Source organism: Agelaius phoeniceus, chromosome 26 (genome assembly GCF_051311805.1).
Source record: "Agelaius phoeniceus isolate bAgePho1 chromosome 26, bAgePho1.hap1, whole genome shotgun sequence".
NCBI lineage: Eukaryota > Metazoa > Chordata > Aves > Passeriformes > Icteridae > Agelaius > Agelaius phoeniceus.
Window position 1 is genome coordinate 3,118,054 of NC_135290.1, and position 27,581 is coordinate 3,145,634.

Here is a 27,581-nt window from a genome sequence, read left to right on the forward strand (position 1 = left end):
GTGAGGTCCCCTAAGTGCCACATGCCCATGGGTCAGAGGCCCAGGTGCCCTGGGGAGCAGGAGGCAGGCAGGGGGCAGCTGCCAGCCCTTCCCAGCCCCGTCACGGCCGCTGCACTCCTGGAGGAAGCTGCTCTGCGTTGCTCACCCGGCGCTGGTTATAAATACCCTCCCCATTTTAATGTGGCAGCTATTTCAGGCCAGGAACGGGAAGCGAAACCCTGCACAGGTCCTGCCCCTTTACCCCCGTGCCCGGGAAGGGCCGGGCAGTGCCCAGGAGCCACAAGGGTTTATTTGAAGCCCAGGAGCCGCGCGCCAGCCTTGACCTTCTGAGCCTTCCAGCGGAGCAGGCGGATGGCGCGGAGGCCGAAGCGCAGCACGGCGTCGTACTTGAACACCAGCTGGTAGAAGGCGTCGGTGATGAGGGCGCCGCTGGGGTCGGCGTGTTTGAGGGCAGCCATGGGCGTGTACGCCACGTTGGTCTGGTGCCGGAACGGCGGCCGGGCCGCCTCGATCACCCGCAGGGTGTGCTGCACGTGGGCATGGGATTGTCCCCTTCCTGTGCCCACAGCCCCAGCCCAACAGGGCATGAGATTGTCCCCTTCCTGTGCCCACAGCCCCAGCCCAACAGGGCGTGGGATTGTCCCCTTCCTGTGCCCACAGCCCCAGCCTGCCAAGGCATGGGATTGTCCCCTTCCTGTGCCCACAGCCCCAGCCCAACAGGGCGTGGGATTGTCCCCTTCCTGTGCCACAGCCCCAGCCCACCAGGGCACGGGATTGTCCCCTTCCTGTGCCCACAGCCCCAGCCCAACAGGGCATGGGATTGTCCCCTTCCTGTGCCCACAGCCCCAGCCCAACAGGGCATGGGATTGTCCCCTTCCTGTGCCCACAGCCCCAGCCCAACACCACTCCCATGCCAGCTCTGTCCCCTTTGAACCCTGTCTGCATCCCACCCACATCTGCACCTCCATCCCATCCACATCTGCACCTCCATCCCATCCACATCTTCGCTTCCATCTTCATTCACATTCCCATGCCCTCCCTTCCCATTCCCCTCCTATCCCCATTCCCATCCCCTCTCCTTCTCATTTGTTTCCTATTCCCATCCCCAAGCCCTTCCCATCCTATCTCTAATCCATCTCACCCCATCACCATTCCTATCCCATCCCCAACTCCTTCCTGTTCTACTCCTATCTTTATCCTATCCCACCCCATCCCCATCCCATCCTACCATCCCTTCTCATTCCCATTCCTTTTCCGCCCATCTCCATCCTCACAGTTCCTTCCCATCTTATTCCCATCCCATCCTACCCCTACCCCATCCCTTCTCATTCCTACTCCATTTCTGCCCATCTCCATCCACAGCTCTTTCCCATCTCATTCCCATCCACCTTACCATCCCACCACCATTCCTATTCCCATTCCCAGCCAGGCTCAGCCCCATCAGGATGGAGCTGTCTGGGTGTCAGCTGCCCCACTGCTGGCTGGGCATTGCTGTTACTTGTCAGGGCTAATTAACACCTCTGTCCAGCCCAGCCCCAGCCCACTGAGACCCCCTGCCCGCCTGTCACCTCTGCAATGTCCTCAGGGGTCTGGCCCAGGCTGGTGAAGACATCCCTGGAGTTCCTCAGGTAGAGCTTGGTGAAGATTTCGGCCGTCTCAGGGTCTGTCCGTGAGTAGTCAGCGCGTTCAGCTTCCTCGTACAGCTTGGTCTCAAATTCCGTCATCACCGGCCCCGGCTCCACCAGGCTGATCCTGCCCAAGGATGTGGCACTGGGCACTGGCACTGGGCACCCCCAGACTCCTGCCCCAGGGGATGCAGGGCCCCCACACTCACGCCACGTTGAAGCGCAGCGCCTGCACCACCAGGCTCTCGCAGAAACCCTCCACGGCAAACTTGGAGGCCGAGTAGATGTCATTGAAGACGATACCTGGATGGTTGGGGGGCTCCAGTCAGGGTTGGGTGAGGGCTGGTCCCCCCAGGGCTCCCCATTTTCTCCTACCCTGCAGGCCCATGATGCTGCTGATGACGACGATGTGGCCCCCGCGGCGTCTCTTCATGTCGGGCAGCACCTCCTTGACCAGGCGGACGAGGCCGAAGAAGTTGGTGTCCATGAGGCTCTGCATGGCTGCCAGGCTCTGGCACTCCAGGGGTCCCGCCATGCCCACCCCGGCATTGCTGACTGTGGGGCAGGGGGCATCAATGGGGCGTGCCCTGGGCAGGGGGATCCCACACCCTGAGCATGGGGGGGGTCCCTGATTCTCGGAGTGTCCCCAGCATGGGACGTCCTGGGTGTGGAGGGTCCCTGGTGCAGGGTGACCCTGGCATAGAGAGTCACTTGTGTGTGGGGTCCCTGTGCATGAGGGACCCCTGGCACAGCGCTCAGAGGGTCCCCAGAATAGGATGTCCCAAGTTTGGAGGGTCCCTGGCACAGGGAATGTCCCAGCACAGAGGGTCCCTGGTGCAGGGGGTCCCCAGAGCTCAGAGGGTCCCCAGAATGGGATGTCCTGAGTTTGGAGGGTCCCTGGCACAGGGAATGTCCCAGCACAGAGGGTCCCTGGTGCAGGGGGGTCCCTGGCATTGACAGTCCCTGGTGGACGGGGTCAGGGCCATGAGGTGTCCCTGGCACGGAGGGTCCCAGCACTGGCAGCACAAATGGTCCCTGGCACGGGACAAGCTTGGGGTTGGGGGGTCACCGGGGTCAGGCCGGGACGGGAATCCCGGGGCTCACCCAGGATATCGATGTGACGCCCGGGGATGCTGTCGAGGCAGGCACGGATGGAGCTCTCATCGCACACATCCAACTGTTTGATCTCCAGCGTCCTGCCCAGCGCCGGCCCCGCCGCCGCCGCCAGCGCCGCGCTCCTGCCCGTGTTCCTCATGGTGGCGATGACTGCGGGCACAGGCGGCTCAGCCCCCGCGGGATCTCCCCGGGATGGGGGTTTGGGGGGGTCCCTCCGCCCCGCTCACCTCGGAACCGGCGCTGTTTGTCCCTCGCCAGCCGCACGGCCAGCGCCAGCCCGATGCCCGAGGAGCAGCCGGTGATCAGCACCGTCTTGGGAGCCATGGCACGGCCTCACCCCCCCCGTCCGAGCCCCAGCCCCCCGCATTTATAGCGGCTGCCCCCCCCAAATCCGAGCCCCTTAATCCCCCCTGGATAATCCCCCCTCCCGGGGATTTGCGGCGTGGCTGAGCCGCACGTGGTGCCACGGAGCACAGAGGAGCCTTTGTGTGGCACTGTGGGGACACAGCAGGACATGGGGACACTGCCAGGCGTGGGAGATGGGGACGCTGCCAGCCGTGTGCCACCAGCACTGGGGGGGGCTCTGGGGATGGGAAGGAGCAAGGCAGGAGCTCTGCAAAAATAACCTTTATTATTTATCACTGGTATAAAACACGTCCCTGTTCAACTGGCCTCGTGGAGACGTGGGGGACACGGTGATGGGTGCCCCCCTCACCCCCACAGCCCGGGACCCCGCTCCTGGGGACCCCAAAACCCCCCTGGTGTGGGGGCAAGGAGTGCCAGGCCCCTGCAGGGACCCTTGGGGCTGGTGCTGCAGGGCAGAGGGGAGAAAGTGCTTGAGTGTGGGGGTCCTGGTGTGGGCTGTGCTGAGCTGTGCCATGCTGGCGGTGCCAGGCTGTGCCAAACTCTCCTGGCAGTGCCAGGCTGTGCCAAACCACCCAACTGTGCCAGACTGTGCCATGCTGGTGGTGCTGGGCTGTGCCAAACCATCCCACTGGTGCCAAGCTGTGCCAGCAGTGCCAGGCTGTGCTGAGCTGTGCCATGTCATTGGTGCCCAGCTGTGCCAAACTGTGCTGGCGGTGCTGTGCCAAGCCAGGCCATATCAGCAGGGCCAGGCTGTGCCAGACAATCCCAGCAGTGCCAGGCTGTGCCAAGCTGCTCCTTGCTGGGCTGTGCCGAGCCGTGCTACGTCGGCAGCGAGACTGAACCAGCAGTGCCTGACTGTGCCAAACCACGCTGGCAGTGCCAGGCTGAGCCCAACCCTGCCGTGCTGGTGGTGCCAGGCTGTGCCAAGCCCCCCCAGAGGCTCAGAGGGCCACGCAGGTGCAGTAGTGGCGCAGCTTGCAGGGCAGGATGCCGCGGTTGATCTGGTGGAACTCCACCAGCTGGATGAGGTCGGCGAAGCGCGTCTGCCCGTCGTCCATGGTGAAGTAGAGCCGCCCCTCCTCCTCGCTCTGCTGGGGGGGCTGCAGGTCAGGACCCCTCTGCCCGGCCCCCCCAGGCCCCCCCAGGCCCCCCCAGCCCCAGGCTGGCACTCACCGGCAGGATGAGGTAGTGCTTGATGCGCTGCAGGTGGCACAGGGACAGCACGAAGCCCTTGGGGTTCCGCTGGCTCTCCCGCACCAGGAACACCCTGTGAGACCCAGAGGTGTCACTGCTGGGCTGGGGCCAGGTCCTCTCTGCCCTCCCAGTGTCCCCTCTGCCCTCCCAGTGTCCCCTCTGCCCTCCCAGTGTCACCCATTGTTGCCACGTTTCCCAGAGAGAAGCAAGGCACAATTCTTCCCAAGGATTTCTGAGATTCACATTCTCTGAACCTCAGAGAAAGGGAAAACACAGTTTTTATCACTTGCTGTGCCTGTGTTTGTGCCAAAGTAGGATGCAATGTGGAGATAATTCACTCAAAGTGAGGAAGTTTTGTTTCCTTGGCCTAACAGGGTCAGGTGTGTAGCCCCACATTTCTCTTGACAGAGAAAAGCAAGGCACAATTCTTCCCAAGAATATTCTTATCTCACTTGCTGTGCCTGTGTTTGTGCCAGAGTAGAATGCAATGTGGAGATTGTTTACCCACAGTGATGGTGATTTGTTTCCCCTGTCAGGGCCAGGTGTGTGTGTGTGTGTCAGGACTGTCACTGACAGCCACGAGATTCTGTGCAGGGTGTGCAGAGTGAGTGCTTGGCAGGTTCAGTTTAGATGAAATGTATATAATACAGTATAATAAACTAATTAATTAGCCTTCTGCTATCCACGGAGTCAGATGAATCATTCTCTCCCCTTCATTGGAGTCACCTTTGATTTACAACAACCCATGGGGTCCCACAAACCCCCTGGGAAATCCTGGGAATAGCCCAGCACCCCCTGGCACCCCTGGGAGTCTCTGTGTCCCCCAAACCCTGCAACAACTTGGGACCACTCCCCCCCAACCCCACACATGCCCTGTATCCCCCCAGGAGCTGCAAGACCCTGTAACCCCTGGGCTCCTGAACCTCCCTGGAGTTCCACATCCCCCCAGAAGCCCCAGGGACCCCAAACCCCCCCCAAACCCGAGGGGGTTCCGTACCCGTCCACCAAGCCCTGGCGGCCGATGAGCTGCTGGGTGTCCTCCCGGGAGATCCTCCCGTGGAACCAGGGCTGGGTGCGGTGGATGGCTGTGGGGACAGGGCTGTCACACTTGGGGGGACCCCCTGGGCGGGGCAGGGACCCCCCAAAGCGGGCAGTGGGCCCGGGTCTCACCGGCACTGAGCGGGGAGCTGTGGCAGGCGGCGGGCAGGCTGTAGCGGTGCGTCGTCTTCTTCTGGGCACACAAGGACACCAGGGGACGTTGGGGTGGGCTCAGGGGGGCTCCCCCTGGCTCCCCAGCACCTCCACTCACCCTCCAGGCCTGGGCCTCCTCCAGGGCCGCACTCAGCACCTCATTGGGGTTCTCAATCACCCGGCCCGTGCAGCCCGAGAAGTCCATGGCCACCAGGGCATTGTCTGAGACACTGCGCTGTGGGGGACAGGGGGGTCACCAGAGGGTCCCCAGGGGCTGTGGGGGACAGGGAACACTCACCAGGGGGACAGGGGACACTCACCAGGGGTGTGGGGGACAGGGAACACTCACCAGGGGGACAGGGGACACTCACCAGGGGTGTGGGGGACAGGGGACACTCACCAGGGGGACAGGGGACACTCACCAGGGGCTGCAGGGGACAGGGGACACTCACCAGGGGGACAGGGGACACTCACCAGGGGGACAGGGGACACTCACCAGGGGCGTGGGGCCGATCCAGGCAGGTTGGCTCAGTCGTGCCTGGGCTTGCTGGTAGTTTCTGTAGAGCTGCATCCCGTACTGGGGGGACAGCTCTGTCAGCTGGGGGGGCCCTGCTGTGGGGTGGGGGAGCACCCAGGGACACCCAGGGACCTCCACAGCCCCCCAGGGACACCCAGGGACACCCAGGGACACCCAGGGACCTCCACAGCCCCCCAGGGACACCCAGGGACACCCAGGGACACCCAGGGACCTCCACAGCCCCCCAGGGACACCCAGGGACACCCAGGGACACCCAGTGCAGGGGTGGGGAGCTCAGCACCCCCTCCACGTGGGCACAGGGACACCCACCCTGAAACATTTGCTCTGGGATGGGGTCATCCCTCCAGCATCCTTCTAGAACCCTCCACATTCCCCCCCTTGTAGCTCTCCAGTATCCCCCAAGCATTGCCCCATCATCCCTCCAGCACTGCCAGATTAATCCCTTTTCTGACCCAGAGATGGGGTAACTGAGAGATGTTTTAAAACTTTTATTCTATTTTCAGTCTCATGTGAAGGGTGAGGAAACCCAGATGTTATAATCCATGCCATCACAATCAGAAGCCAATTATTTCCTGCTTAAAATACACTATAAGTGTTTTTTTGGATGTCCTGAGTTTTGTCACACCATGCTGTAAATACCTTAAAGCCAATCATCTAAAATTACCCCTCATGGATCCTACTACAATGAATCTTTCACAGTTCTATTTCTCTGAAGTATCTGGAGATTTGCAAGGCCACCTTCTGAAATTTTTTTTCTGTCTGACCTATTCCATGGCATTCTAAGTTTTGAAATTTTGAAATTTTTTTCTGTCTGTCCTATTCCATGGCATTCTAAGTTTTGAAATTTTGGATTTTTTTTCCTAGGTCTTTTTCTCTCTGTCCTATTCCATGGCATTCTGTGTTTTGAGATTTTGAAATTTTTTTTCCTAGCTCTTTTTCCACCTGACCTATTCCGTGGCATTCGAAGTAAGTTTTGAAATTTTGAAATTTTTTTTTCTGTCTGTCCTATTCCATGGCATTCTGTGTTTTGAAATTTTGACTTTTTTTTTCCTGGTTCTTTTTCTGCCTGTCCTATTCCAAGTCAGCATTTCTTATCTCCATGTTTGCACACAGATGCACACTGCGTGATCCTTCTGCCACATCCCCACCCTGGTATTCCTCCAGAACGCCCCCAAAACCCCTCCAGCATCCCTCCAAAATCGCTCCAGCATCCCTCTGGCACCGTCCCAGCCGGCAGGGGGCCGGGGCTCACCTTGAAGAGGCGGAACGCGGCCATCCAGCAGCTGCGGCTCTGCTCATCCTCGCTGCAGAGCAGCTTCAGACCCTTCGCTCCGCTCCGAACCTTGTGGGGCTGCGGGAGAGGCCGGAGCCGTCACGGGGCAGCCCCGGCTGGCGCCGAGGGCACAGGGGGAGGGACATCTACAGGCAGGGACATCCCCACCTGTGACAGTGTTCACAGGGGTCCGAGGAGGAGGGAAGAGATGAGGATCTGACTCCGTGTTTCAGAAGGCTTTGATATATATGATATTAAATATGATATATATGGTATTAAAACTATATGATAGCTTTAAGATATATATATTATTATATATGTTATATTAAACTATATATATTATATATGATATATTCTATATATTATAATATTATAATATCTATATATTATAATATCTATATATTATATATTATATATTATATATTATATATTATATATTATATATCATGTGTTGTATATCATATATCATATGTTATATATAATATATAATATGTTATATATATTATATTATATATACTATATTAAACTATATATATTATATATATAATGTTAAAACTATACTAAAGGAATGGCTTTAATGATAGATATTACGATATATATTGTCTTAAAATTATATTATAGTTTTAATGATATATATTATGATCTATATTACATTAAAACTATACTAAAGGAATAGTTTTAATGATATGTATTATGGTATATATGATATTAAACTATACTAAAGGAATCATTTTAATGATATATATTATGATATATACTACATTAAAACTATACTAAAGGAATAGAAGAAAGGATTTCATCTGAAGGCCGGCTAAGAATAGAAAAAGAAAGAATAATAACAAAAGCTTGTGACTGACCAGAGAGTCAGAGACAACTGGGCTGTGATTGGCCATGAATTAGAAACAACCACATGAGACCAATCCCAGATGCACCTGTTGCATTCCACAGCAGCAGATAACCATTGGTTACATTTTGTTCCTGAGGCCTCTCAGCTTATCAGGAGGAAAAATCCGAAGGAAGGGATTTTCCATCCAAGATGCCTGTGACACCCACCTTGATGCAGAAGCCGAACTCGGTGGGAGTCCCGTAGAGCTTCTTGCCCTGCGTCACGTAGTAGATGTTGGACTCGGTGAGGTCAGCGAAGTACTGGAGGTGCCGGGGGTCCTGGGGGGTTTGGGGTGTCAGGGTTGGCCCTGCTGGACCCCCTGGCCATGCCCCCTTCCCCAGGACCCCCTGGCCTCACCTTGGAGGTGCCTTTGGTGGAGTAGTAGAGCCCCGAGCGGCGCAGGGAGAAGTGGAAACGCTTCCAGACCTTGCGCCCGGCCTCCCGCAGGTGCAGGAAACCCTGGACCTCAGGGCAGCTCCCAGAGTTGAGGAAATTCTGGAGGGGACACACAAGGGCTGAGGGTCACAGCAGGGTCCCCAGGGCACAGCAGTGACCCTCAGGGCAGGGCTGGGCACGGTGCCCGTACCTGGATGAGCTCGGAGTGCGCCATGCTCTTGTTGGCCTCCAGGCAGCTGGACACCATCACCTCGGGGAACAGCAGCTGCTGGGGGACAGAGGCTCAGCAGAGACCCCTTGGGGTGCCCAAAGGGGGGGCCCAGAGGGTGCCCACCTACCGTGCTGCTCTTGAAGAGCTCGTACTTGGCGAAGTTCTTGCGGAACACGAAGCGGCTGTCGGCACCCGGGGCCCAGGAGCTCTGCACCTCCAGCACCGACTCGTGGTCCTCCAGGCAGCGCTCTGGGGGGGACAGGGGGGTGGTGGGGGGGTCCCACGGGGTCAGCAGAGAGGTGGGGAATCCCAGGGATTGAGCCTTTTCTGAGATGGGGTAACTGAGGGGTGTTTTAAAAACTTTTATTCTGTTTTCAGTCTTGTGTGAAGGGTGAGGCAGTATAGATGTTATAATTCATGCCATCACAATCAGGACCCAATTATTTCCTAATTACAATATACTATAAAGGGTTTTTTGGCCTATCAGCTTTTGCCACACTGTGCCATAAATGCCTTAAAGCCAATCATCTAAAACTACCCCTCATGGGTCCCACTACAATGCATCTTTCACAGTTCTGTTTCTCCAAAGCATCCAGTCTTATGTGCAAGGCCATCTTTTGAAACCTTTTTCCTAGTTCCATTTTCCCCCCAACAATGTCTGTCCTAGTCCATGGCATTTCTAAGTCATTTCTAAGTGCCCCACTGTGCCTCCAGGTGTCACAGACACATTTTATGAAAAATCCTTTCCTTAGGATTTTTTCTTCTGAGAAGCTGAGAGGCCTCAGAAACGAAATGTAAACAATAATTATCTGCTGCTGTGGAATGCAACAGGTGTATCTTTGATTGGTCCACGTTGGTTGTTTTTAATTCATGGCCAATCACAATCCAGCTGTCTCAGACTCTCTGGTCAGTCACAGGATTTTATTGTGATTCCATTCCTTTTCCTTTCAAGCCTTCTGATAAAATCCTTTCTCTATTGTTTTTAGTGTAGTTTTAATAGATCATTTTCTTTTAATCTAATATAGATCACAAATAATAATATATTTGTGATATATAATAATAATAAATACATAATAATAATAATAATAATAATAATAATAATAATAATAATAATAATAATAATAATAATAATAAATCAGCCTTCTGAAACATGGAGTCAAAATTCCCTCTCTTCCCTCATCCTGGGACCCCTGTGAGCTCCACCACCCCCAGGGCTGCTCACCCAGGGCCAGGTGCTGGTGCAGCTCCACCAGGGCCCAGCTGTGGTCGTGCAGTGCCCGTGTCCTGCGCACCAGGGTCTCGCAGAGCTGCCGCGCCGTGGTGCCCGCCGAGGCCTCCAGAGAGCGGCAGGCGCCGTCCTCACCAAACACCTTCACCACCTGGCAGGGGGCACAGGGGCTGTCAGGGCCCCGCCGGCACCAGAGGAGCACAGGTCAGATCATCCCACCCCACCTGCTGCTCCCCAGCTCATGTGGGAGGTGGTTCCTGTCCCAAGGATGGAATCCCCCCCTTCCCAAAATCTTGATTCATCCAGGAGGTGGTTCCTGTCCCCCCTTCCCAGCCCCTTCATTTATTTAGGAGGTGGTTTCTGTCCCAGGGATGGGATCCCTCCATCCCAGGCCCTTGATTCATGTGGGAGAGGTGGTTCCTTTCCCAGGGATGGCATCCCTCCCCTCTCCCAGCCCCCTGACTCTCACCTCACCTGGTGGGTGCCCCAAGAGCCCTCTCCCCATCCCATGCGGGGGTCCCAGCCCCCCTGCCCAGCCCCAGCCCCTGACTCACGTGGGAGGCGCCCTCGCGGGGGGGTCCCTGTCCCAGGGCCGGGCTGCTCAGGATGGGGGAGTTGGAGGGGCTGCAGAGCTCGGGGAAGGGGTTGGGGATGCTGGGCAGCGACGATGCCCGCGGCTCCTCCTGTGGCGGCTGCCGGCTGCAGGAAGGGGGCGGGGGATGAGCTCTGCGCCCCCTGTGACCCCCCCCGAGCACCCCCCGACCCCCCCGGGCCTCACCCACCTGCTGCCGTGGATGAAGAGGGGCTGGGAGCGCCGGAGCTCGGGCGGGCCCTCGCCCCCATCCCGCTCTGCAGGGCCCCCCTCCTGCTCGGGGGGCTCCCAGAGGCTGCTCTGCTGAGCCCCCCCCTCCATGGCATCATCTGTGGGGGGACACAGAGGGGGGCTGGCACCCGTGGCCACATCTGGGGGGCCGTGGCCAGGTGTGGGCAGCCCCCAGATGGGCTCCAGGTGGGCTCCCACCCCTGGCACCCACCCAGGGGTGTTCTCCTGCCCAGACAAGCAGGACCCCAGCCCTGGGTGGGATGTTGGGACACCAAGGGGGTGTCCCTGTCCCCCCAGTCCTGTCGGGGTGCTGGGGGCTGGAGCACGACCCTGATGCTGAGCCCAGCCCCTGGTGAGAGCCCCAGAATTCCCTCACCAGCACCGAGCGTCTGGGAGCGCTGGGAGATGCTGGGCTGAGCTTTGCCAGGCCGAGCTTTGCCAGGCCGAGCTTTGCCAGGCCGAGCCACGCCGGCGCCGAGCAGAGGAGGAAGGCGAGCGTGGCGGCGGCGGCGGCTCAGCCCCAAACACCTCCTCGGGTCCGGCCAAACCGGTCCCGGCAGCCGCTCCCAGCTCCACCTCACCGCGCTGGCATCCGGGCCCGGGAGCCGGGGGCGAGGGAGCCGCCGTGGGAACCGCCGCCAGCCCCCCCGTGTCCCCACCCACGCCCGGTGCCACCGCTCACGCCCGGACACCGCGACCGGCCCCGGGATGTGGCCCCGGGAGGTGCCGCGGCCCCCCCAGCACGTGGCACACGGAGCACACACGTGGCACCCACGGTGGCACCCACGGTGGCACCCACGGTGGCACCCGGTGGCCGCGGGACACCGGGCAGAGCCGCGTTAATCATTCGCCCGCTGCCCGTCCCTGCTGCCACCTCTCGGGTCCAAGTCCGTGCTTGGCAGGGCTGATGTCACCCCCATGCCATCCCTGTGTCCCTGTCGTGTCCCTGTCCCCATCCCTCTGCCCCATCCCCGCTCCCTGTGTCCCCTCCCTGGCTGTGCCCGGGGTGATTTGGGGACACGGGGACAGCCGGGGGACAGGCAGGGTGGCTGAGACACAGCAGGGGACACACGGAGGGGGGGAATGTGACACACACGGCCCTGGCAGCGGGGACACCGCCCTGGCACCACCCCCGTGGTGGCCTCAGGTCACCCCGGTGTGAGCCCTGTGCTGGTGGCAGTGGCAGGGTGGGGATACTCGGGGTGGGACAAACTGGGGACACGAAGGGACAGGGACATTGGGGTTATGGGGAGGGGGACGGGAGGGGCTCAGGAGCACCAGGATGGGTGTGGGACAATCAGGGGACACGGGGCTTTGGGCAAAGGGACAGCGACAGCAGGGCTATGGGGTGGGGACTGGAGGGGGTCAGGACAACCAGGGGACAAAGAGGGGACACAGGGGACATCAGGGTTGTGGGGAGGGGGACTGGGGTGGGCCAGGAGCACTGGGGGACAAAGAGGGGACGCAGGGAACATTGGGGTTATGGAGATGGGGACTGGAGGGGGCCAGGGCCACCAGGATGAGTGTGGGACAATCAGGGGACACAAGGGACATCAGGTCTAGGGGGAGGGGGACTGGAGGGGGCCAGGACCACCAGGGGACAAAGAGGGGACACAGGGGACATTGGGGTTGTGGGGAGGGGGACTGGAGGGGCTCAGGAGCACCGGGATGGGCCTCAGGGCCACCAGGGCAGTGGAGCAGGGGGTCCAGGGCCACCAGAGTGAGGATCCCAGGGCAGCAGGGCTGAGGGACAGGATCCCAGGGCCACCAGGGTGAGGGACAGGATCCCAGGGCCACCAGAGTGAGGGGATGGGGTCCCAGGGCCACCAGGACAACACCAGGACAAGGGACAGTGTGCCAGGACCACCAGGATTAAGGACCAGGATGCCAGCTGTGGGTGAGGGTTCCGAAATTGGGGGTCCAGAGCTCCCCAGGGGCGCAGAGGAGGCAGAGGAGGCACGGCCGGACAGCAGAGGAGGAGGAAGAGCCGGGAGGAAGGCGGGAAGGAGGGAGGGGAGGGCTGCGGGCTCAGCCAGAGCTCCGGGCTCGTTCCCGACGGGACAGAACCAACACCCCGGGATGAGCAGCGACCCTCCCCGGCCCCGGGAGCCCCCGGGAGCCCCCGGGCCGGCCCCGCTCCTACCTGCAGCTCCCGCCGCGTCCCGGCCCCGGCCCCGTCCCGCCGGACCAGGGATTCCTGTTCTGCCCGGCTTTATCTACCTGCAACAGCTCCCGCCCCCGCCTGACATCACCGCGCCCGGTACCGGCCCCCCACCGGCACCCAGAGGGGCCCCCCAGCCCCCCCAGACCCCTTGGGGGGTGTCCAGCCCGACCCCGGCGCAGCCCCCCCCCCCCCAAAACCCCCCTGAGGTGGTGATGGGGAGTTTCCCACAATGCACCGGGCGTGGGGGGACACGGGGACCCCTCGGGGTGTCCTGGGGGTGCAGATCCCACTGACCCCCAGCCAATTCCCCCATAACCTCCCAATTCCTCTAGAACCCTTTCCTCAGCCCCCCAATTCCCCTATAAGCCCCCAATCTCCCACCCCTCAGAGCCCCCCAACCCTCTAGAACCCCTCCTCAGCCCCCAAATTCCCCTATAACCCCCCAATTCCCTTATAACCCCCCCAATTCCTCTACAACCCTTTCCTCAGCCCCCAAATTGGGGTTTGGGGTGGGGTTTGGGGTGGGGCTCCCCTGGGACCCCCAGATTTGGGCTGGGAGGGTCCCATGGGGGGAGGGGGTGTCCCCATTGTCCCCTCAGGAACCCCTGCCAGGTGGGACCGTGGGGTCATGGGAGTCTCATGCAGGTCAGGGGCCCTTCCAGGAGGGTTGGGGCTGGAATTTGGGACATGGGAATGCAGTGGGGTCCTTTAGGGGCTCTGTGTGTGTCCTGTGGGGTCCCCTGGGGCCGTCCCCTGTGGGGTCCCTTATGGGTGTCCCCTGTGGGGTCGCCTGTGGGTGTCCCCACACTGGGTCTGGGACTCCGCACTGGGGACTAGGGGTGCCATTGGGTCACAGAGGTGTCCCCAAGGAGGGGTTCAGGGGTCCCTGTGGGGGATGCTGAGGGTTCCGATTGATCTGGGGGGGGGGGGGCTACAGGACCCCATAGAACCCCCACAGGGCTTTAGGTGCGGGTCCCACAGGGCAATGGGGACTCCCATGGGAATCCAGAGCTCCTGTGAGGGTCAGTTCAGGTCCCATGTGTGTCCCCCAGAGGTCACTTTGGGTCCCACAGGGGTGGCTGCAGGTGACACGGGGATCACTGAGGTCATTGTGCGTCTCATGGGGCGTTTGCGGGTCTTTGGGGTCACTGCATGTGACACACGGAGAGTTTGGGTCCCTTGGGGGTCGCTTTAGGTGTCCTGGAAGTCACTTTGGGTCATTTTGGGTCCCCCGGGGGTCACCGGGGTCACGGCGGTCCTCCCAGAGCAGACGAGACGAGGGCGGGGCGGGACAGAGCGGCCCCGGAAACGGGCGCGTCACGTGACCGCACCCGGAAGCGGCGGCGCGGCGGCACCGGGGGCCATGAGCGGCGGCACCGGGAACGGGAACGGTGACGGCAACGGGGCCGAGAGCGGGGCCGAGCGGCGGGTCCGCATCGTGGTGGAGTATTGGTGAGCGCCACGGCCGCGGAGAGCCCGCGGGCGGATGAACCGAGGGGAACCGAGGGGACCCCAGGGGCTTCGGGGCTGGGAGCCGCCCGGGGTACCGGCGCACCGGCCCACAGCGGTACCGGAGCACCGGGAGCACGAACTGGGGGGAACTGGGGTGAGGCATGCGGCGAGTCCAGGCACGGAGGGCGTTGGGGGGAGAAGGGAGAGGCTGAGGGGGATCTAGAGGGGGGTTGGGGGCTGAGGAGGGAGGTGGAGGGAGGCTGGGGGGCCCTGCAGGGTGGGGAAATTGGGGGTTATAGGAGAATTTGGGGGCTGGGGAGGGGTTATAGGGGAATTGGGGGGCTGAGGAAGGAGTTATAGAGGATTTGGGGGGCTCTGCAGGGTGAGGGAATTGAGGGCTTATAGGGGAACTGGGGGGCTGAGGAGGTATTGAGGGTTATGGGGTACAGGGGGCTGAGGGTGTGGGAGGGCTCCTAAGGGGGGCATTGGGAATTGGGGGTACAGGAGGCAGCAGAGCTCTTGTGGGGGGGCTCCTCAGTTCGGGGAGGGTTTGGGGGGTCCCCGTGCCCCCTCCTCAGGCAGTCCCCCCCTCCCCAGCGAGCCCTGTGGCTTCGAGGCCACCTACCAGGAGCTGGCGAGCGCCGTGCGGGACGAGTACCCCGACATCGAGATCGAGTCACGTCTGGGGGGCACCGGTGAGACCCCACAACAGCCTCGGGGGGACACCCCAGGCCCCCCCCCAGTGCCCTGCTGGGATTTGGGGGGGTTAAACCTGGCTGGAAGGCCGGGGTGGGGGGGTGGTGGTCTGTGTGTTGCCCCTCAGTGGGGCAGAGTTGTGGGGGGGATGCCACGGGGGGGGTTTTGGGGGGACACAGCTGATGGCTGGGCCCTGTGTGTGCCCTCAGGTGCCTTTGAGATCGAGATCAACGGGCAGCTGGTGTTCTCCAAGCTGGAGAATGGAGGTTTTCCCTATGAGAAGGATGTGAGTACCCACCAGGGGGGCTGGGCTGGGGGTGTTTGGTTTGCAGGGAGCCCCTCCTGTGATGGGATCATTGTTTTATGGAGCTGTTCTGCCACCCTGCCAGGACCCTGTGCAGGTCCTGCTGGGGTGGGGTGGGAGGGGACAGAGGGGCAGCTCCTTAGTGTGGCCTGGATTTGTCCCTGTCACCCCCGTGTCTCCCCAGCTGATCGAGGCCATCCGCAGAGCCCGCAATGGGGAGCCCCTGGAGAAAATCACCAACAGCCGCCCCCCCTGCGTCATCCTGTAACCCCCCCAAGGACAGCAGGGTCCCCCACGCTGCCTTCCTTAAATCCTGCACCCCTGGGGGGGCTCAGGAGCCTCCTAGGGACCCCCACGGTGGCACTGGGGGTTGTTGTGTCCCCTGCCCGACCTGCTGTGGGGTGTAGCTGTGGATTTGGGGGGCGTCTCCCACCTGCCTTTGCCTTCCCCCCCTCAGCAGCTGCTCCTCCCTGAGGGGTACAGGGTTGGCACCCCCATTTCTCTGTGCTGGGCAATCTGGGGGTGTCTCCCATGAATGGGGAGCCAGGCTGGGCGTTGGAGCAGCTCCCAGCAGGTTCATTCCAAGGGGAATCCACTGGCTGTAACTTTCCCTGGGATCTGTTAATGATTAAAATCCCTCTGGCACTGTTTAATCCAGGCCATGGGAAGCCCAGGCTGGCCCCACAGGCACAGGTGTGTTCACATCCCCCCTGCCCATTCCCAGGCTCCCAGCTCCTGCTTCCTGCCTGGAATGTCCCTGCCCTTGGCCTTGGGATGGGGGGATCCCCTATTTATTCTATACTGTGTATAAACCCAACGGCCTGGGTGGAATAAAGGATGGAGAATGTGGCTCCTCTGGTGTCCCTTGGGATTGGGGGGGTCCTGGAGTTTGCCTGGGATCAGGAATTTTGTCCTTCTGGCAAGTGGTGGGGGGTGGCAGAGAGGGGAGGAAGGGAAGGGGGGAAAAGGAGGAGTGGGAGAAGGAAAAGGAAGGGAAAGGGGAAGAAGAAAGAAGCAGAAAATGGAAGACAAAAGGGAATGGAGAAAGGGAAAAGGGACAGAAAAAGGAATGGAAAGCAGAGAAAAGAGAAGGGGAAAGGAAATGGGGAGGAAAGGAAAGGGAAAAAAGGAGGAGTGGGAGAAGGAAAAGGAAGGGAAGGGGAAAGAGGGAAAAGGGGAATGGAAAAGGGGAAGGAAAAAGGGGGCAAAAAGAAGGGGAAAGGGAAAGAAAAAGAAAAAAGGAGGAAGGAAAAAAGGGGAAAGGGAAGGAAAAAGGGGAAAAAAAGAAGGGAAAAAGAGAAGGAAAATGGGAAAAAAGAAGGAAAAAGGGAAGGGATATAAGATGTTGGTCCTTGGGAGACGGAGCTGGATCCGAAGGAGAAGGAGAAACCAAACAGACCACAGGAGTAGAAAAACCAACCAATGTACAATTGTCAAATATACATCCCGGTGCTTCCAGAGGATCCCGGAGCAGCCGGGACTGCTCTCAGTCCAGCTGCCCTCAGTGCAAGTCCACGTGTCCCAGGCACTGGGACAGCCCTGCATGGGGGGGATGGCACAGGGTCTGTCCTTCTCCAGGCCCTGCTGGCTCTGGGCTGCTCGTGGGGTGCCACCCAGGGTGACCCTCGTGTCCCCACTCTGCTGCCGCGCTGTCCCACAGCGTCCTGGCTCCGTGAGCGGTGCCACCCCTGGGCAGAGGGGTGGACTCCCAGCCCCACAGCTGTGGCTCATCCCTCCCTGAGCTGCCTTGGTGAAGTTGGGGGGGTCTCTCCTACACGGCCGTGGCGTCGGGGCCGGCCAGGCCGAGGTACTCGGGGTTCTCGGCCGTGGGCGTCGTGCCAGGGCCACCTTCGGGGCCACCACCCTTGGCAGGGTCCTGGTTCCAGTAGTAGGGGTTGTCGAAGGCCTGGCTGAAGGGGCCAGGGCTGGGGGCGCCATGGGGTGGTGCCAGGTACTCGGGGTTCTCCACAGCGTGGCCGAAGGGCCCTGGGAAGGAGTTCTTGGGGTCCTTGATGAGCCCGTTCTTGCCCTGGTGCCCCTTGGGTTTGTCCGGCGGGGACGGGGGCGCGCGGGGCGGGCGTTCCCCAGCCTGGTTCACGTACTCTGCAGGGTGAGGGACATGTTAGGGACCCCCCAGGGGTCATGGGACAGGCAGATGCCCCCCACCACCTCCCCAAGGGTCTGGCTGTGCCCTCCCTACCTGGCATGGTGCTGTGGGGGGCTGGGACAGTGAAGCATTCAGGCTCCTCTCCATCCTTGGCCGTCAGCCCGGTGGGATCCTCACTGTAGCGGGGCAGGGTCCCAGGCTCCCGCCCCGGGGGGCTCTGCAGGGCCACCTTGTCCCCATCTGGCACCTCTGGGACAGGTCCCTCTGGCCCCTCTGCCAGGCCTTGGGCGGGGAAGGAGAACGAGGCCAAGCCCTCGCCCTCTTCCACCTTGGCTGGAGACTCTGCCGTGCTCTGGGTGTGGGAGAGGACACAGAGTCAGGCACTTGAGCCCATCCCAGACGTGGCACGGGGTCACCCCCACGTGTCCCAGCACTGGGAGCTCCTTCCCAGCCCTCCCCGCGTACCCGCATGGAGGAGATGCGGCTGCGGTAGGTGGTGGAGGTGTCGGTGCTGAAGAAGCCGTGGTGAGGCACCAGGTACTCCTCAGCGTCCACCAGGTCGTCCATGTCCTCCTCATCCAGCAGTGCCCGGTAGAAGGTGCTGTCCATGGAGCCAGGCAGCCCCACCAGGTCGTTCTGGGGGGGGTCACAGTGCTCAGTGCTCACCCCAGGGCACCAGGGAGGGGACAGGAGCTCGGGGATCTCCGTACCTGGATGACCACGAAGCGCTGGGGGTCGCGGGCCATGCGGGAGAACTCGGTGACCAGCTCCCGGAACTTGGGCCGGCACTCGGAGTCAATCATCCAGCCTGAACAGAGCCAGGTGCCATCAGGGGCCGGGAGCAGGGTGACAGCAGGCCCTGTCCCCTCCCTGTCCCCGTGTCCCCTCCCCGTACATTTCACCATGATCATGTAGACGTCGATGGTGCAGATGGGCGGCTGCGGCAGCCGCTCGCCCTTCTCCAGCAAGTCTGGGATCTCCCGGGCAGGGATCCCATCGTAGGGCTTTGCCCCAAACGTCATCAGCTCCCACACGGTGACACCTGGAGGGGATGGGGACAGGTGTGGGGGTCAGCAGTGCACTGGGACCCCCCAAGTCCCCCGGGGTGAGGACACCCTGACGCACCGTAACTCCAGACATCACTCTGGTGCGTGAATCGCCGGCGGAGGATGGACTCCAGCGCCATCCACTTGATGGGCACCTGGGACAGAGAGGTGAGCAGGACCAGGGGTGGCTGTCACCAAGGGGAGCACCCCTGTCACTGAGTCCCACGCCCTACCTTGCCACCATCAGCGTGGTACTCGGTCTCGTCGATGTCGAGCAGCCGGGCCAGCCCAAAGTCGGTGATCTTGACGTGGTTGGGGCTCTTGACGAGGACGTTGCGAGCGGCCAAGTCCCGGTGCACCAGTCTCACCTCCTCCAGGTAACTCATCCCCTGGAGGTGACACATGTCCAGCTGTCCCTGGTCTCCCCAAGGACCTCCCCAGAGCTGCCCAGGTGCCCTGTCCTACCTTGGCGATCTGCACACACCAGTTGAGCAGGTCCTGGGAGCCGATGTGGTCCTTGTTCTCCCTCACGTAGTCCAGCAGGCAGCCGTAGGGCATCAGCTGCGTCACCAGCTGCACCGTGGAGGTCAGGCAGATGCCCAGCAGCCGGGACACGTAGGGGCTGCCCACCCCTGCCATCACATAGGCCTCCTGTGGGCAGGAGGGGGGTCAGGGTGGGGGTCAGGGTGGGCATGGGCTGCTGCCAGCCCCGTTCCCCCCCAGTGTTGTGGCCACACTCACATCCAGGATCTCCTTGTTGGCTTTGGGTGATGTGTTCTCCCGCAAGACTTTGATGGCCACGGGGATCTTCACGCTCTCCCCATCGGGGATCCAGATGCCCTGAGGTGGGGACAAGCAGGTGAGAGGATGCAGAGCATGGAGGGTCACATCCAGCTGTGCTGTCCCCACTGCTCACCTTATAGACAGTGCCAAAAGCACCAGAACCCAAAACTTTCACTTTCTTCAGCTCCGTCTCCTTGAGGATCCTCATCTGGGCTTGGTTGGGGAGGGCCCCGCTGGGCGTCAGTGGCTCTACCAGCTGTGGGGCACGAAGAGGTGAGGGGGGCTTGGCTCCTGATCCCTCCCAAGCCCCGAGGGTCCCCTCCTGCCCCCCAGGAGATCCCCACCTCGGTCTCCTGCAGCAGCCTCCTCATGGTGTGTTTGCGCTCCTGCTGCCGCCGGCGCTTGACGCAGATGACGGTGATGAGGAGCAGGACGATGACCAGCAGAGCCCCAACCACGCCAGCAATGATGGATGTCACCTGGCTGTGTGCCAAAAGGCCATCAGTGTGGGGCTGACCCCCATCACCCAGAGTGGTGGTGGCACAACAGAGCCACACCCCTACTGTGACCATGTTCACAGGGGTCTTAGGATGAGGGAAGAGACGAGGACCTGACTCCACGTTTCAGAAAGCTTGATTTATTATTTTATTGTATATATTATATTAAAACTATACTAAAAGAATAGAAGAAAGGATTTCATCAGAAGGCTGGCTAAGAATAGCATAGGAAAGAATGATAACAAAGGCTTGTGGCTTAGACTCTCTGTCTGAGCCAGCTGACTGTGATTGGCCATTAATTAGAAACAACCAACATGGGCCAATCCCAGATGCACCTGTTGCATTCCACAGCAGCAGATAATCAATGTTTACATTTTATTCCTGAGGCCTCTCAGCTTCTCAGGAGGAAAAATCCTAAAGAAAAGATTTTTCATCAAAGATGTCTGTGACACCCCTACCTTGGCTTCTGGTCCACAGGACATCCATCCTCATCCCGGATCGTGCACCTGGGGACACAGGTGTAGCCCGTTGCTGTCAGCAGCCCCCTGCAGCTGCTAGCACCCCCATCTCATCTAGGGAGCCCCCCAACTCACGAGTGGGTGCAGTTGGTGGGGCAGAGCTGGCACACTCCGAATTCATCCGGGTATTTCCAGACGGGCACGAAGGAGGCGTCGGCCTTGACGCCGCTGGGGCAGCGCCGCACGCACTGCTGGGCGTCCTTGTAGTGGGCACAGGCCACGCACTGGTCTGGATCCTGCAGGAACAGGGGAGGATTGAGGCACCCGGGTGTGTGGGGCCACCCTCACTGCCCCCAGTGTGTGTCCCTGTCCTCACCGATCCGAAGCAGGTCTCGGTGCCGTTCTGGGGCTGGCACTCGGGGTGGCACGGCAGGCACCGCGTCCCGTTGGCGTGTTCCCGGATGGCTCTGCAGGGCAAAATGGGCAGGGATGGGATGCCAGCCTCGCCCTGCAGTGTGTGTGGGCGCTCTGTTTGGCACTGCCGAGCGTCTCCACTCACCCATCCAGGAGGTTGCAGGAGGCCACGCACTCCTGGCCGCGCAGGAACCGCTCGCACGCCACGCACTGGGTGGGGCCGGGGCCCCAGCAGTGCCCCTGGGCGCAGAGGTGGAAGCAAACCAGCCCCTCTCTCTCTGCAGGAGGGGCACCATCAGCACCTTTGTCAGCAAGGGGAGGGTCCACCATCCCCCCCACCCCCACGAGACCCCTCCTACCGCACTGCTCGGGGGGTTTGTTGTGGGTCTGGAAGAGGCGCTGGCGGGGGTTACGGAAGATGCTGTGCCAGGGCACCTTCTGGAGGAAGCAGAGCTGGGGGTTGTGGTGCACCAGCACCATCCCACTGCTGATCTCCTGCAGGGCCCGCAGCCCCAGCGCCTGCACCGCCAGGTCCTGCAGTGTCAGCGAGTAGGCGCCGCTGCCGAGACACCCACGCATGAGACACGCCTGGCCCCGTGTGCCCCCACGTCCCTCACATCCTTCCTGGGTCCCCCTGCAGCCTGTGGGAGCCCCTCCATGTCCCTGTGTCCCCCTGAGTCCCACCCACATCTCCCCACCCATATCCCCCGTGTCCTGTCATCCCCCATGTCCCCCTGTGTGTTCCCACAACACCCTGCAGCCCCCCAGTGTCCCCCTGTGCCCCAACATCTCCCCATGTCCCCTCTGCATCCCCATGTTCCCGTGTCACCCCATGTCCCTGTGTCCCCTCTGTGACTCCCTGCGTCCCTCCATGTCCCTGTGTCCCCTCATGTGTCCCCCTGTGTCCCTCCATGTCCCTGTGTCCCTCATGTGTCCCCCTGTGTCCCTTCTGCATCCCCATGTCCCCGTGTCCCCTCATGGTCCCCCTGCCTCCCCCCATGTCCCTGTGTCCCCCCATGGTCCCCCTGCCTCCCCCCATGTCCCCCCATGTCCCCGTCCCTGCTCACTTGTGCAGCACCCTGCCCCGGATCACCCGCAGGTTTTGGAACACTCCCAGGTCCTTCATGTCAGGTGGCCAGGCTGCGATGTAGAGGAAGCCTGGGGGGAGCTGAGTGTCACCCCCTCATGTCCCCCCCAAACCCAGAGCCCTCAATCCCCCCCAGCTCCCCCAGCTCTCACCCGTCAGCTCCTCCAGGCTCTCGAAGATCCGCAGCAGTTTGGGGTCCAGGGGTGGGGTGTTGGTGCTGGGGTCCCTGCAGGGGATGGGAGGGAGGTTGGGGGGTCCTTTTGGGGGTCCCCAGTGGGCTCAGGGAGGGGATTCAGGCACTCACCCAGCGAAGGTCTCAGGCAGGAAGGCCAGGCTCCCAAAAATCTTGGTGCAGCCAGAGAAGTGCTGGATGTTGGAGGCGTTCACAGCACGAACACCCTTCAGGAAATCCACTCCCAGCCCGTAGCACACTGAGGGGGCACAGCAGGGGTGCTCTTCCAGGACCCCTGAGCCCCCCAAAACACTGCCCCACCAGCCACAGGGCACAGCAGCACCCCCACACAGCCTTCAGTCCCCAGAGCTGCACTGAGGATGGATCACCCCCATCCTTGGGGTCCCCAGAACCCCCCAAAGCTTGGGATGGCTGCTTACCCAAACCCTTGGGGTGCCCAGAACCCCCCAAAGCTTGGGATGGCTGCTTACCCAAACCCTTGGGGTGCCCAGAGTGCCCCCAGCCCCCAGGGGACCTCTCTCCCACATCCCTGGGGTCCACAGAGCCACTCTGGGGGGCTGCTCACCTGCACCCCTGGGGACCCCAGACCTGTCCAGATACTTGGGGGGCTGCTCACCCACAACCTTGGGAACCCCATGGACATTGAGGAGCTGCTCATCCACAATCCTGCCGTGTCCAGAGCCCCCTCCCCATCCCCTGGGGGCTGCTCACCCACATCCCCAGGGCACCCAGAGCCCCCTCCAGACCCCCAGGGTGGGGAGGGGGGGGTTTCTCACCCTCTGGGCAGGGTTTGCTGCACTTCTCACACTTCTGCACGTTGTTGACCGTGACCTCCTGGCTGTTCTGGGGGCACACGAGGGTGCAGGACCCCACCTCCGTGGCGAGGTAGTTGTCTGCAGGGGGTGGCAGGAGGGGAGGGGGGGTCAGGGCCACGCTGGCTGCCCCTGCACCCCCCCAGGGTGTCACTCACAGGGACACTGGCTGACACAGCTGGCACCAAAGGTGTAGCGCCCGTCAGGGTTGGGCATCGACTCGAAGGTGTCCGAGTTGTAGACAACGAGTGGGGGGCAGTGCAGCTCACAGATCCCACTCCTGTTGAAGTTCAGGCATGCCTGGGGAGGGGACACAGCTGTGTGAGACCCCTGTCCCTCCCCAGGACCCTCGGTGTGCCCGTCCTGTGCTCACCAGGCAGTCGGAGTGCTTGGGGCCGGTGCAGCCAGCAGCGCATTGCTCGTGGCAGCAGTCCGTGGGTTTCGTGCCCTTGCAGCGTGGGCAGCCGTGGCAGATGCTGTTGGTCACTGCAGGGACACAGAGGGACACGTTGGGGACACAAATTCCCCCCCCCAGGCAATGGGGGAGACCCCAGGATGAGGGGTTGGAGGGTAAGGGGGTTTCGGGGGTAAAAATCTGGGTGGTGGGAATTGAGATGGCAAATAAAAACAGTGGGAAAGGAATTTAGGGGGGCAAGTGGGGCTCCCAGAGCAGGGATTTGGGGTGTAAGGGGAGGCTCCCAGAGCAGGGATTTGGGGTGTAAGGGGAGGCTCCCAGAGCAGGGATTTTAGATGTCTGGGACCAAGATTTGACTTCTGTGTAGGGCTCAGTGGAACAAGGATTTGGAGGCTAAACAGAAGGTCAGGGTGCTTCTGGGGGCAAGATTTAGGTGGTAAATGGGGGGTCAGTGGGACAGAGATTTAGGGGGCAAATGGAAGGTCCAGAGACTCTCTGGAAACAGGACTTAGGTGACAAGTAGGGCTCAGCAGGGCAACAATTTGGGAGTGCAAGCAGAAGGTCCAGGGAGTCTCTGGGACACAGATTTGGGTGCCAAGTGGTGATCAGTGGAGCAGGGGCATACACAGGGAAGGAAAGGGGTTCCCAGGGGCTGTGGGGGTCTCTGAGGGAGGGGTCAGAGCCTCTGTGGGCCCCACACTCACGTGTCTGGCAGTCCTGTTTGCCCTCACCCCAGCAGTGCCCCTCGGCACAGACCGCCCGGCAGTCGGGACCTGCACAGGGGGAAGAGTGAGCAGGGGGTGCCAGGGGGGGCTGGAACCCCCAGAGCCCTCCCTGGCAGCACAAACCCCCCACTCACAGCTGCGGGTGCGGGTGGTCTCCACCTGGATGTCGGCACGGAACTCGTTGTGCCGGTGCAGGATGTCGCTCCACAGGATGGTCTCCTGGAAACACAGCTCGGGGTTCCTCTCAATGAGCACCCCTCCCTTCAGGATCTCTGTCAGGGGACAGGTTGGGGGGGTCAGCATGGACCTGCAGCCCCGTGAGGACTCCCAATCCTCGGTAGGGAGCTGGGGAGCACCCAGAACTTTGGGTTCCCAGATTGGAGCTGGTAGCTCCCAACTGCAGGAGCAGCAACCCACACACCCGAGCACCCCAGACAGGGCTTCCCCACCTGTGAGGTGCCTCATGCCGAGCTGGCGCAGCCCCGGTGCCCCGGCGGGGCCGGCGTTGCCCAGCACGGCCAGGGCGTAGCGCTCCTGGAAGAGCTGCGTGCCGCGGATGATGCGCAGGCTCTGCAGCTCCAGCCCGCTCACTCGGTTCTCTGCGATCAGCACGTACCCCTGCACCTCCTTGATGTCCTGCCATGGGGGGGACACGGGTGAGGGGTGAGGGGACCCTCGTCTTTCCCCGGCCTCGGGGCGTTTTCCCGCTGCGCACCTTGAGGAAGGAGGTGTCGGCGTCGGCGGGCAGGTAGGTGAGCTCCAGGTTGCCCTGGACTACCTGGCAGCCCTGGTAGAGGTGCCGCAGGGTCTCGTAGTGGCTCTCGGGGCTGGAGGGACGCAGCAGCTTCATGTCGGTGCCGGTGCAGACTGTGGGGACAGCGGGGGCTCAGCGGGTCCCCTCTCCCCGCCGTGGGACACACACGGAGCTCCGGCCCCCGCAGGAAACACCGCGGGTGCGGCGGCCGCCGTTTATCTCCGGGGCTGCTCCCAACAGCTTCCGATGGGTTTCCTGCACCGAGGCTCCCCCGGCTCCCACCCCGGCAAAGCCGCTCCCGCTCCGCCACCGGGCCCCGCTCGAGACACAACGGGGATCGGTGTCGCTCCGTGCCCGCGGCGGGAGCCGGGGATTGCCGGGGGCTGGGTTGGGACCCCCAGAGCGGCGGGGCCGGAGCGGGGGCCGCGGGCAGGAATGCGCTGCCCACGCCGAGACAAGACCCGATTGTTGAGCGGCGACGGCTGCGGGGCCCGGCCGGCCCCATTGTGGGGGGCTCCTGGCCGGGAGAGCATCCCCCGGGCATCCCGGCGGGGCTGGGGGGTACGGGAACCCGCGCTGGGTTCCCGGGCCCCGGGCGAGTGAGTCACGGGCGAGGGTGGCACCGGGCCCCGGCCGCCCGCTCCCGGCTGGAACCGCCTTTTCAGGTCGGGCGTGTTTGGGGAGCAGCGGTGACGCAGGGCTGGCGGGCACGGCACGGCACGGCCCGGCCCAGCCCCGGCGCGCCCGCGGCCCCCGGCACCCCAACACCCAGCGGGGAGAGCCCCCCGCTCCGCACCGAACCCCGCTCCCCCGCACCCAGCCCCGCGCTGACCCCGCCGCCACCGCGGTGTCACCCGCAGAGCCACCAGCCCCGTCCCAGCGCGGGCAGGGGGGCACACGGGGGTCTGGGGGGGCTCGGTGTGGCGGTCCCCGGCTGCTCGGTGGCTGAGTGACAGCCCCCGGTGCTGGGCAGCTGCGGGCGCGGCCCCGTGGCCCGGAGAGCCGGCTGGCACTCGCCTCCCCCGCCTGCTCCGAGGCCTCCGAGCCGGGGAAAATACGGCCAGGAAGGAGGAAGCTCCCCCGAATGTGGGGTTCGGCTGTGTCCCACCCGAGCAGGGTGAAACGGGGGGGACCCCTGGAAGGGAAAGTGTGGGGCGGCCAAAGCTCAAGGTCTGTGCCCACACCTGCCGTGACAGGCGCGGGGTGCTGGGGTTTCCCCGGGGCAAAGGGCAGGTGGGACAAGTGTGGGGATCCTGGTGGGATCCCGGCTCTGTTGCCCCCGAATTTGGCTTTGTCTGCTCGCCCAGCTCCCCGGCTGGGCACCGGGCAGGGCAGGGACTGCTCCGTCCTGGCTCACCCCAGCGTGCGGTGCCACCACCAAAGCACCTGGGCTGCCCACGGGTGTCCGGCCGAGCCCGTGAGCCACGTGCCCACGGGGCTGTCCTGAGCCCCGGGGCCGGGGACACACCGGGCTGTCCCCAACCAGGAGCTCGCCCCACACAGACCGTCCAAGCAGCGTGGGCTGTGGGCTGCCAGCAGTGGCGTGTCCCCGCGTCCCTGTCCCACCGCCTCACACCGAGCTTTCACTTTCCAAACTCCCGCTGCCGGAGCTGCCCCCCGACACGAAGAGGGAGGCAGCAGGGTCCAACTTTTGGGGCTGCCGCTGCCCATTTTGGGGCCGCCAGCCCCATGCCCTGCTGGCCCCGTTCCTGCGGTGCGTGGCCGAGGCCCGGGGGCTGCCGGGCCGGGCTCCCCGCTCCCCCCGGGGCTGGGCTGGGTGCGGCACGTCGAGAATGTGGATGGGAGCGACGGGGACGCACCCACCCACCCACCCAGCCAGCCGCTCTGCACCCCGGAGCCTCCCGATGCCCACGGGAAGGGAACCCCCACAAGCTGGGGGCTCCCGTTTCCGCTTCTCCGGGCGGTACCGGAGCTCTGGGACCGGCTGCAGCGGGGGGGGTCCCCGCTGCGGGCTGTACCGGAGCCCCTAAATTCCTCTCGGGAATCGTGCAGCTCGGGGGAACCGGGGTGCAGCGGGCAAGGCCTCTCGCTGGGCCCCAGCGCCTCCCAGTCCACACCAGTTCGGCCCCAGTCCTGGCGGCAGTCGCGGCGCGGGGACACCGGGGTCGCGCTGCCCGCGGCGGGGAGAACCGGGGGCACCGAGGGGGCACCGGGGGAGGCGGTCCTATCACTTCCAACCGTGCAGCCCCCGGTTCCCCCCGGTGTCCCCCAGAGCTGCCCGATCCCAGCCCCGGTGCCCCCCTCGTTCGCAACTCGAGGCCGCCACGATCCCCTCCCGCTTCTCCCTCTGTTCCCCCCACCGTCCCCTCCCGGTTTTCCACTCGGTCCCACCCCCGATGTCCCCCCGGTGCCCTCTCGGTCACGCCCCCCGTGTCCCCCACTCCCTTGCCCGGTTCGCCCTCTCGGTGCCCCCCCGGTCCCGATGGGTCCCGTGCAAAACTTTACGCGAAGTCGCCGCGCGGGGCCGGAGTCCCCCCGATTGCCGGTGTCCCCGGTGCCCCCCCGTGTCCCCCGGTGGGACCCACCTTCGGCGGCGGCGGGGGGGCAGAGGGCGGCCAGCAGCAGCAGCAGCAGCAGCAGCAGCGCGGCGCCGAGGCAGCCCCCGGCCGCGATCATGGTGCTCAGCGCGGGCCGCGGCCCATGGCCCCGCCGCCGCTCTCCGGGAAAGTTTGCGGAGCCGGAGCCGCCGCCTCCCGCCGCTCCCGGGCTCCGCCTCGCGATCCCGATCCCGGTCCCGGCCCCGGGCGAGGGCGCGCCGCGCGCTCCCGCCGCCCCCGCGCGCTCCCGCCGGCCCGGACCAGGACAG

The 27,581-nt window shown here is 62.5% G+C and overlaps 4 protein-coding genes across 4 annotated transcripts; 1 reads left to right on the forward strand and 3 right to left on the reverse strand.

The window, feature by feature from the left end:
* Window positions 1-221: 221 nt before the first annotated feature.
* On the reverse strand, window positions 222-3,092 carry LOC129131087 (retinol dehydrogenase 8-like). The gene is made up of 6 exons (XM_054649839.2): window positions 2,969-3,092; window positions 2,730-2,891; window positions 2,001-2,180; window positions 1,835-1,928; window positions 1,569-1,752; window positions 222-527 (listed from the first exon to the last, which is right to left on the reverse strand). The coding sequence occupies exons 1-6, from the start codon at window positions 3,063-3,065 to the stop codon at window positions 288-290; spliced, it is 957 nt and encodes a 318-aa protein (XP_054505814.1). The 5' UTR covers window positions 3,066-3,092; the 3' UTR covers window positions 222-287.
* A 92-nt stretch (window positions 3,093-3,184) lies between these two features.
* GRB7 (growth factor receptor bound protein 7) lies at window positions 3,185-10,945 on the reverse strand. The gene is made up of 14 exons (XM_054649781.2): window positions 10,807-10,945; window positions 10,579-10,723; window positions 10,019-10,175; window positions 8,924-9,045; window positions 8,776-8,853; window positions 8,547-8,684; window positions 8,357-8,467; window positions 7,283-7,381; window positions 5,989-6,069; window positions 5,611-5,727; window positions 5,472-5,532; window positions 5,299-5,386; window positions 4,281-4,374; window positions 3,185-4,195 (listed from the first exon to the last, which is right to left on the reverse strand). Exons 1-14 carry the CDS (start codon window positions 10,935-10,937, stop codon window positions 4,049-4,051), a joined length of 1,569 nt encoding a protein of 522 aa, XP_054505756.1. The 5' UTR covers window positions 10,938-10,945; the 3' UTR covers window positions 3,185-4,048.
* Window positions 10,946-14,320: 3,375 nt separating this feature from the next.
* MIEN1 (migration and invasion enhancer 1) lies at window positions 14,321-16,312 on the forward strand. Its single transcript, XM_054649506.2, has 4 exons — window positions 14,321-14,463; window positions 15,061-15,158; window positions 15,369-15,445; window positions 15,648-16,312. Exons 1-4 carry the CDS (start codon window positions 14,375-14,377, stop codon window positions 15,729-15,731), a joined length of 348 nt encoding a protein of 115 aa, XP_054505481.2. The 5' UTR covers window positions 14,321-14,374; the 3' UTR covers window positions 15,732-16,312.
* A 557-nt stretch (window positions 16,313-16,869) lies between these two features.
* Window positions 16,870-27,581, reverse strand: ERBB2 (erb-b2 receptor tyrosine kinase 2). Its single transcript, XM_054649503.2, has 27 exons — window positions 27,301-27,581; window positions 24,716-24,867; window positions 24,450-24,636; window positions 24,135-24,272; window positions 23,980-24,048; window positions 23,234-23,346; window positions 23,019-23,160; window positions 22,825-22,941; window positions 22,160-22,286; window positions 22,008-22,081; window positions 21,836-21,926; window positions 21,128-21,327; window positions 20,914-21,046; window positions 20,731-20,821; window positions 20,490-20,650; window positions 20,355-20,402; window positions 19,744-19,882; window positions 19,533-19,655; window positions 19,358-19,456; window positions 19,082-19,267; window positions 18,850-19,005; window positions 18,696-18,771; window positions 18,466-18,612; window positions 18,281-18,378; window positions 18,036-18,206; window positions 17,664-17,922; window positions 16,870-17,566 (listed from the first exon to the last, which is right to left on the reverse strand). The coding sequence occupies exons 1-27, from the start codon at window positions 27,389-27,391 to the stop codon at window positions 17,235-17,237; spliced, it is 3,720 nt and encodes a 1,239-aa protein (XP_054505478.2). The 5' UTR covers window positions 27,392-27,581; the 3' UTR covers window positions 16,870-17,234.